The 8,547-nt window shown below is 38.7% G+C and overlaps 1 protein-coding gene across 4 annotated transcripts in view; it reads right to left on the reverse strand.

Annotated features, from left to right (window-relative positions):
* The window catches only part of pax7b (paired box 7b), a 74,751-nt gene extending 66,432 nt beyond the window's left edge, over positions 1–8,319 (reverse strand). Inside the window, exons 1-4 of one of the 4 annotated variants that reach the window (XM_036532602.1) lie at positions 7,753–8,319; positions 5,760–5,995; positions 4,775–4,901; positions 4,144–4,272 (exon numbers count right to left, since the gene is read on the reverse strand). In XM_036532602.1, the coding sequence (XP_036388495.1) occupies positions 4,144–4,272; positions 4,775–4,901; positions 5,760–5,995; positions 7,753–7,837 (577 nt within the window). In that variant the 5' untranslated portion in view covers positions 7,838–8,319. Of the gene's footprint in view, positions 1–4,143; positions 4,273–4,759; positions 4,905–5,759; positions 5,996–7,752 lie in introns of all 4 variants that reach the window. The other 3 variants (XM_036532600.1, XM_036532601.1, XM_036532599.1) reach the window with 3 other exon arrangements.
* Positions 8,320–8,547: the final 228 nt, after the last annotated feature.

The following is an 8,547-nucleotide window of genomic DNA, read 5'->3' on the forward strand; positions in this document are numbered from 1 at the left end:
CAGCTCCCTGGTCCTAATTCACGGCCACCGTAATGTTTGGCGTGGACTTTCTTTATTGTACCTTACATTCCTTCTCAAAACATGAACAAATCAGTAACAATTTATTTACACAAATACGTCTGCAAAAAACAATACCCCCTGTTTGATTGGATAATTGTTGCAGGGCTGCAAATTTGTTATTGCAATTATTTTCTCTACTCTTATTTTTTGTGACATATGTCCCAACAGCGAGGTCCTTTTAATTGAATATGCACGGCGAAACCGTCCCCGAAGCCTGGGATTGCCTGACACCCCATTATCTATCCACTGGCCCCTATTATTTCTCCTGATCCCACTCACAACATTCGCAAATCCCGCCTGGCCTCTGTTTGATTAGATTGAGAACCTCAGGTAATCCGTCGATTTGCTGAAGTGTCCATCGCCTCCTTCTATCCCACATCTATTTGCAGAAGGCAGCTTGTTGGTTTAATCAATGCAGATTGTACTTGATGAATTGACTGATACCCCTCCTTTCAGTCCCTCCTTTTCGCAAACAATACCCCTCCAGGTGTGAAGCCAAACGTGTCTTTCCTATGGTGTCTTTCTCTTTCCTCCGATCTCAGTTCTAATTACTTGGCAGGTTTCAGCAAACGCGGTCTCAGCAATTTACCATTGAGTGGGGCAGGTGTCGCATTCCTAAAAATGTCAGCGTTGCACCTCTAGCCAGGTATAATTGTTGTCTTGCGAAACCACGTAACAATCGGCGACAAGTCGCTGTTGAACTGGCCATGCGTTTAGCCATTTTCTTTTTCATTCGTTTCGATGCTAATATCTGAGAGTTAGCTATTCTCTTTATTTTACATATTGCCACCCTTGACATAAAATAACATCTTTCGTTTTCGAGGTTGTGATTTCTATCATATTTTCTCATAAGGAGCGTTTTTATAGGGTGGAAATAACGCAATGGTTTCTCGGCATCTACAAGAAACTCCAAGAGCACGTTTGTAAGCTTAAGACTTAACTGGTTTGACAGAACATGGTATGAAAATATTAGAAAGCGATAATCATACAATGGGATTTTTCTGTTCAATTGCGCGACCACGCTTAATTCCAGGCTTTCTTTTTGTCATTAATGAACGCTCAGAGGCTTGAAAGAAAGTCATTCATAACATGACTAAAAAATAACAGTTCCATTTGCTATTTCGGCTTGTACTGGGCTTTTCATATTTTGTCATTTATTTTAAGACAAGCATCCAAAATAAAACCTCAATGGACAGCATCAATTATTTTTGGTGAGTGCAGACATCAAATCTAAATGCCCCCTCCCTTCCCGAAACCACCCCCGTATATTCCATCTAATATACAACTGGCACTTCGCTTGTATTCTATAAATTATATCTTAAACTTAAAAGTGATTGGTGTTTTCTCATCACTTCAGATTCTAGTGAGCATGTCAGAGTCAGAGTTCCTAATGCAATCCAAAAATAAAATAGAAATAAATAAATAAATAAATAAAATCTTAACAACTATAAAAGAAACCTAAAATCTCATGAATTTGTGCCCGGGGCTAGCCAGAGTGAGCCGTTTAGAGATGAAAGTGAAAAGAAATAAAAGGCTCAATTTAATCTGCCTTAAAACCCTTCAACATAACGTTTGTGCTTGAAACCCAGAGAGTGAGGGCTGATTGGGGATAAATACATTTCTTACCATGCCTGCAAGCTATTACACCCCTCTCCAACACAGCCGCCCATTCAACCGACACCGTTTTCATTACTAACTCTAATAAGTCTTAACATTATTAAATGCCAGCCGGATGATAGAATGAAACAGGCGCAAAGACGAATCTTTTTAAGAATTAAAAAAGAGGGCATTTAGCATCCTGGTTTTAACATGTCGCCATAAAAGCCAAAAATGTGGGCAGAAATTAGACAGGAAGTTTGTCTGACAATTCTGTTATGATGTTAGACGCAGTATTCCAAATAAATAAACACGTATGTGACTCTGAGCACACACTGCTACGAATGAAACGCTGCTTTGTGAAAGATAATCATTGTGGTTTTAATGTTTTGAGCTCAGAACGAAGACTGGGTTTTTAAAATTATTACAATTTAGGTGTGCTCGGCTTGGGCTTACATATTGCTAGTTAAAGATCACGATATTGAGCATATCCATGATTTATATCGTATACCTCATACACTCCTGTGGTGTGCGTGGCCGTGAATTCAGCCGCATCCATTCACTACCGCACTGTATTTCATCACAAATTATTCTTCTTAACGAAAGTGAAGACAAAATGAAACTAAACACAGCATCAAACTCTGTACTCAGCGTCCTTATAATATCTACATACATATTTACGTCGTAAAACAGAAGCATGGCGGAGACGTTAAAGGCCTACTACTGTGCAACAACGCATTTAAAACCTGAAACACTCAGTGCAAGCGACTTGCAACCGCTATTTTTACGAGAAAACACTCGCGTACACACAACGCACCCACGTTTTTACTTTTTCTATGTAACTATTTAAAAAACTCAAAGTGCAATTTTTTAAACATTTATTTTTCCAAATAAATTGATACCATACACGCCAAAAAAAATCACACTTAGCACACACAATAGCGCGATTTCAAAATGAGCAGTGGCCATTTCCAAACAATAATGAAACATTTTGCACCCTCCAACGCTTATTCTATTCCAACAGACGATTCTATAATATTACAAAACTATCTACCAGCGGGGTGTATTGAATAATTCATCTCCCTTTAGTTCCCTTCTTGGCCTTTTGTCCAAAGTTTTTTTCCTCTTTCTTTGCTGGTTTTTGAATGAGAATGGACAGGCCCATTCCTCTTTGGCTGCTCTTCTTTTTAGTTTTTGCCTTTGTACCTCGGCATCTTTGCTCTTAAAAGCTTCAATGGAGTAGAAGCCTTTTGCGACTGAAGTTCATCTTCAAGTTTGGAGAAAGACGGAGTCTCGGCAGAGAAAGGCTTTTATGTACGTTTATTTAAACCCTATACACAAAATGTTTGATCATCTTATTTGGGAACTTTTGTCTCTTTAAAAAACAGGATCTATTATATTACGACTGGAGAGCGGGGTCTTTCCTATAAGCAAGGCGCCGGAGAAACAATGCATAGCCGTTCAGAGCTCAGGGTAAATAACGCGTATAATGCAAAAGAAATAGGCAGAATAAATAAAACACTCAAAACAGTTTGAAATGTATTCTACAATAGCAGAAACACCCACTCACTCACTCACTCACACACACACACACACACGTGTGTCCATCGGCCACTATAATATTATATACAGAGAATATTGAAAAATATATTCAAATGATCAGCATCACCGTATACCACCAACAGAGGCCTATGCGCAAAGTAATATAATCTATCGTCCATAAATGAAAAATAAGGTGACATGGAATGGTTAAAATTATTTTCAGGGACAATCTCGGGACTATGAGAGAAAGAGAGAGAGAGAGAGGGGGTGAGAGAGAGAGAGAGAGAGAGAGAGAGAGAGAGAGAGAGAGAGAGAGAGAGAGAGAGGGCTCTTAATGCTGAAAAGCAGACTTCCGCTGTAGCCTCGTTGCTGTAATTGATATTGATTGTCAAATCGGTCAACTGTCAGCAGACGTTTCAAGGGACCATTTAAAGACCGCGAGAGGAGTCCGTTGTGCAAATTAATTTACTAGTCCCAAATACCTTCCGTCAAGGCTCGTATAAATAATTGAGTAACTAGGCCGACTGGCTAAAAGCTAAACAGCAAGAAAAATCACCCAGATTTGCTAAAGAGCCATAACGAAAGTAGTCAGGTGCACACATTTCATTAACATAAAATTGGTCAACATGTAGGTTGAAGCATCATAGTTTTTTTTCCTCAGGTAAAATACACACGATCAGTGGTAAATGACGGCCACATGTTTGGTTTTAAAGAATGACGGTTTCCTTTAAAACGGTCAAATGAATATGTTTTAAATATACCGAAATAACATAATTACGATAGGCATATGACAATGCAATCGCTTTCATTTTTACACATTAACAATAACCTAGCGCAACCAAGACACCCAAAAGCTAAAGTAGGCCGTAGGACATAATAATAAAACGCTCCAGCGTAGTTCCGATTTTGAAGATGGACAAATCACATATAGACCCAGTTTATTACCTTTATCGCCCAGTATCCCGTCGATGCTATGTTTGGTTTTCTTCTCTCCGTCTTCGTCCTTTTTATCACAATCATCTTCATCGTCTTTCTTGCCAAAGCGGGCTCTCAGAACCCGGCTGATAGAGCTCACTGAAAAAAACACAGAAAATTATATCAGTTGACATCTTCATCTGATACTTAATCTTGAACATTTTTATTATTCTGTTATTCAAACGGTAAACTCTATTTTGCATGTTCACATGGCAGGTGTAAACATAAGACAAAGTGTATTTATTATTATTATTATTATTATTATTATTATTATCATTATTATTATATGGTGATAGCTGTAGCATGTTAATGTCTATATTAGTATAGTAAGTTGTCAATGTTCACGCAGTTAAATGACGTCATATGCACATTTACATTATTTACAATGAATGCCCAGATCTGCTATGACGGGATGGTTGCATGATTAAATAAATGAATAAACAAAATTACATTTAACGCTCTTCAGTGTTACATGTAGTAAAATGTGCGGTACGCCTATGCAATTGTGTCTGCCGATACCCGTATCGCCATTGAAACCGACATCTTCCCATCTAAACGGTCGTGGTAGAAAAGAAAAGTTGCTTACCGGCTGAGGCCTCACCTGAAGGAACTGTGCTTCTGTCACACACTCCGTCCTTCAGCAGCTTGTCGCGGATCTCCCAGCTGAACATACCGGGGTTTTCGCGCTTGTACTCCTCGATCCTCTTTTCCACGTCGGGCGTTGCTACCTGCTTTGAAAGTTAAGTTACGCAGCCCGAAAGTGCGCGCCAGAGGAAAAAAAAGGAAAGAGAGAAAAAGAGAGACAACTTTTAACCTAAAATGAATGGCAATTTAATTAACACAATTATCCTTTTTAAAGTACGAATGGACATAGAATCTAATTCGCTAAGGGGTCATTTACTGAATGTGGTGGTGGTTATGAGCTTCCCTGAGACGCGTCATGCGCACGTGCCATCAGCGTTTCATGCCTAAATTTTGACGAGATTATTTTTCTTTTAGGGAGGATATTTTACGTCCTCATAGGAAACATATAAACAGAAATATTAAATTTGCTACATCCAGTACAGAAATACAAGGAAATGTCATGAAACAACTGGAACGGAATAATTGTTAATAACTCAAAAATAACTTATTGATGCCACAAGTGTATGAGTAAACAAAATCTAAACTAAACGTAGCTAAAATAACTACATATGTATACAATATAACAGTTATCATAGTATATAATATAATAATATATAATAGCTACTTGAGCTAGGATTAATTATATATACTACTTTTAATTAATAATGTAATTCAATATCTGTAGTAATGTGACAATCTATGTATACAAAATATGTCGATAGGATAAAAAGTTAGTTTATGCATTTATGGGGTTACACTAAGAGGAATCTACCGCAATCAGCTACAGCTGTATGCTGCATGCATATTTTATTGCTGACAGAAGAGCCGCGATTATTGTTTGTTTTAATCAAACTCCACTCTGCTGTCTTGAAAACGAAATACTAACAATCTAGGCCTGGGCGCATGCTAATGACATTTTCGAGGCAGACATCCTTCTCGTCTTAAACGTTTCTTGCACTCACCCTGGGTTTGCTTCCACCTATTGCTCCAGGACGGATCGAACCTGTCTCTTGGTACCGACAAAGAATTTTGGACACACAACCGTGGGAAACTCGAAGCTGTCGCGAGATCACGCAGGGTCGGATGCCATGGTGTGCCATCTCTACTATCTTGTGTCGAATATGATTCGGCAGCGGCCTTCCATTGATGAACACTCCACCGAGCTGATTCACCCGACCTTGACCCAGAGGTGTTGACACTGTACCACAATAAAACATTTTCAGTCCAGCCATCAAACACTGACATGTACTTTTTACTTAAAAAGGAACAAACAATATTAATATATTTGACTGTACATAGAATATATCGTTTGCAAACGCATCAAAAGAGGAAAAATAAATATCTTATTACAGGTGCGTTTATGTGGTTAATAAACTTTCGAAAGCGTAACTTACATAGCAAAGCTGGGTTTTCTTGATTTGAATGTGCAGGGTCTTCCCATTGTAACACGTTTAACGGAAAGAGCTGATGTTTTCCACCAATGAGAATCGCAGAGACAATATAATTTTCACAGGCCAATGCACAGTATATATAGGCCATATATTTTTAGTTAACATGTCCTATGAAAACACGTTGCACAAAAATTGATGTGTTCATGATGTAAATGTAATCGGCCTAAGAGACCAAAGTATTCCCGGTCAGAGGGAAACAGTAAGTTCAATTAGTTCTACACATAGTCATTTTATAAATAAATAAGTTAATATTAATACTCAAGTTGCAGCTACTACTAATACGTCTATTAATACTACTACTAACAAGCAAGGTTTCATAAAGGCCCGTGCGATTGCTGTCACGTGCACGCGTCTAAAACTCATTCAGTGAGTTAACATTTTAAAAATAACATTTAACTCAGATTAACGCAAAAGACAGTTAATTTTAAATTAATGTAAAACCCGCTGTCTTTCCTAAATGCGGTCTTTCCCTAAACTCCGGAGATATGCCTTAGTTAGCAACCGTTTTACAAAAAATAAGAAGCATGCCCGGCTAATTTACAGTCAACTTGGCGAGCGTTTTTCAGGATGTATCATTAGCGCGAGATAGCACTTAAGTGGCCAATTTTGTATTCAAGAGGCTCTAAAGATTGTAACACTTCCCGCCCTGATTATTCATAGTCATGTTGTACAAATATTGATGTAATCCTTTGAGACATCGCTTTGCTGTGTATTTTACTTTCATTTGCTACACCCGGACACTTGAGCAAATCCCGAGGCTTGTGTGACTTGCAAGCTTCGTGGTTTTTTGCCATTTTATCTGAACCACTTGCGCACGAACATTCTCTGCCTGGGAATGGCTCTCATGGAATAAACGATTAATAAATGCAAATTTTCGGAGGAGTGTATGTGCTTAGAAATTTTATACACAATTCTGATTTTCCCTTGAGCGTTCTTATAATCCAAACGCTTACAAAATCGCTGATTTAATGGTTGAACTTCGTTGTTTCGAAAACATGGAGTTACTTATTTGATATTCATATACTACTTTGGTTACTGGATACGACAGAAGCACTTCCCGTGAGTTATTTATCATTTATTCATTCCATTTTAAGTTGCCTAGCTGATTAAATGTAATTACGTACAGAAATTAAATTTAAAACATAAACTCTCGTGCATGATGACGGGTATTAATGTGTATGTTCTATATACAGGAGAACGGGATTACAAATTTGGGTGAGAATGAATTTTCACTCTTAATTTGGGTGATTCATGAAAAACATGACCATAGAAGTATGCTAGTTACCCTAGTTCACGCCTGGGAATCAAATTCAATTTAGTGAAAATACATAATTAATATCTGTTCTATTCTATTTTACACACTGTGGGGAACTATTTTACAATGACGCCGAACGAATAAAAATCGCTTGAAATTATACTGCACTATAATGCAATTTTTGGTTGCCCCCCGTTTTGTTCACTTCTCCGACATAAAGACACTTACACATATTTAAAGATAACCTACCTTCCAAAGGAAATCCAGTGCGGGGATAGTTCTGGCCTGGCGCTGGTCGCATCATTCGAGGTACTGTTCCTGGTAAAGTAGCCATTCTACACTGTCAAAACCCGAGCAGGCACAAAATAAAGCCAATTTCTAAATGGAGCAAACAAGTCCAGACTTGGTGACGATATTGGCTTTGTCGACGACAAAATATTGTGGCGTCTTCCGTTTTAAAAAACAAAAGTGAAAAAAGAATAAAAACGTAGATCCAGCCAGACAAATTGGTGAAAGCTACACTCCCATAGAACGAGAAAAAATGAAGTACTTCTCAAGTTGTGCGACGGGGAGGATGAGTAAACTACAGAATGCTGAGAACTGGGTGCTGATGTGTGTGTGTGCGTGTGCGGGTGTGTGTGTGTGTGTGTGTGTGTGTGTGAAGGGAGGGGGGTGAAACTAGCACTCACAAGTAGACGTGGGCAAAGGTTATTTAATTCTTCGCAGTGTTTTACTAAAAGGTCTGGTAGTTTTTGATGGCAAAGTCTGCTTGGAGGTTGGGAGTAGTTTAAGTGGACAACTTTGGCGCACGGTGTAGGAGGGGGGTGCCGCGCGCGCCGATAGGCTCTGAGGCCTTTCTTTTATTCATGAGGGGAAGAAGGGGTATAGCCACGGGCCTCTCGACCAATCGCAAGAAAAGGCGTGCGACGCAAACACACACTCCACTTCTTTTAATTCATTGCATCGCCGCCTCCTCTGAATAGAAAACCAACAAAAAGATTTAATTGATTAAACTGTTCATGTTAATGTCTCCACAATTACTAT

The sequence above is a fragment of the Megalops cyprinoides genome, chromosome 7 (assembly GCF_013368585.1).
Source record: "Megalops cyprinoides isolate fMegCyp1 chromosome 7, fMegCyp1.pri, whole genome shotgun sequence".
Lineage (NCBI taxonomy): Eukaryota > Metazoa > Chordata > Actinopteri > Elopiformes > Megalopidae > Megalops > Megalops cyprinoides.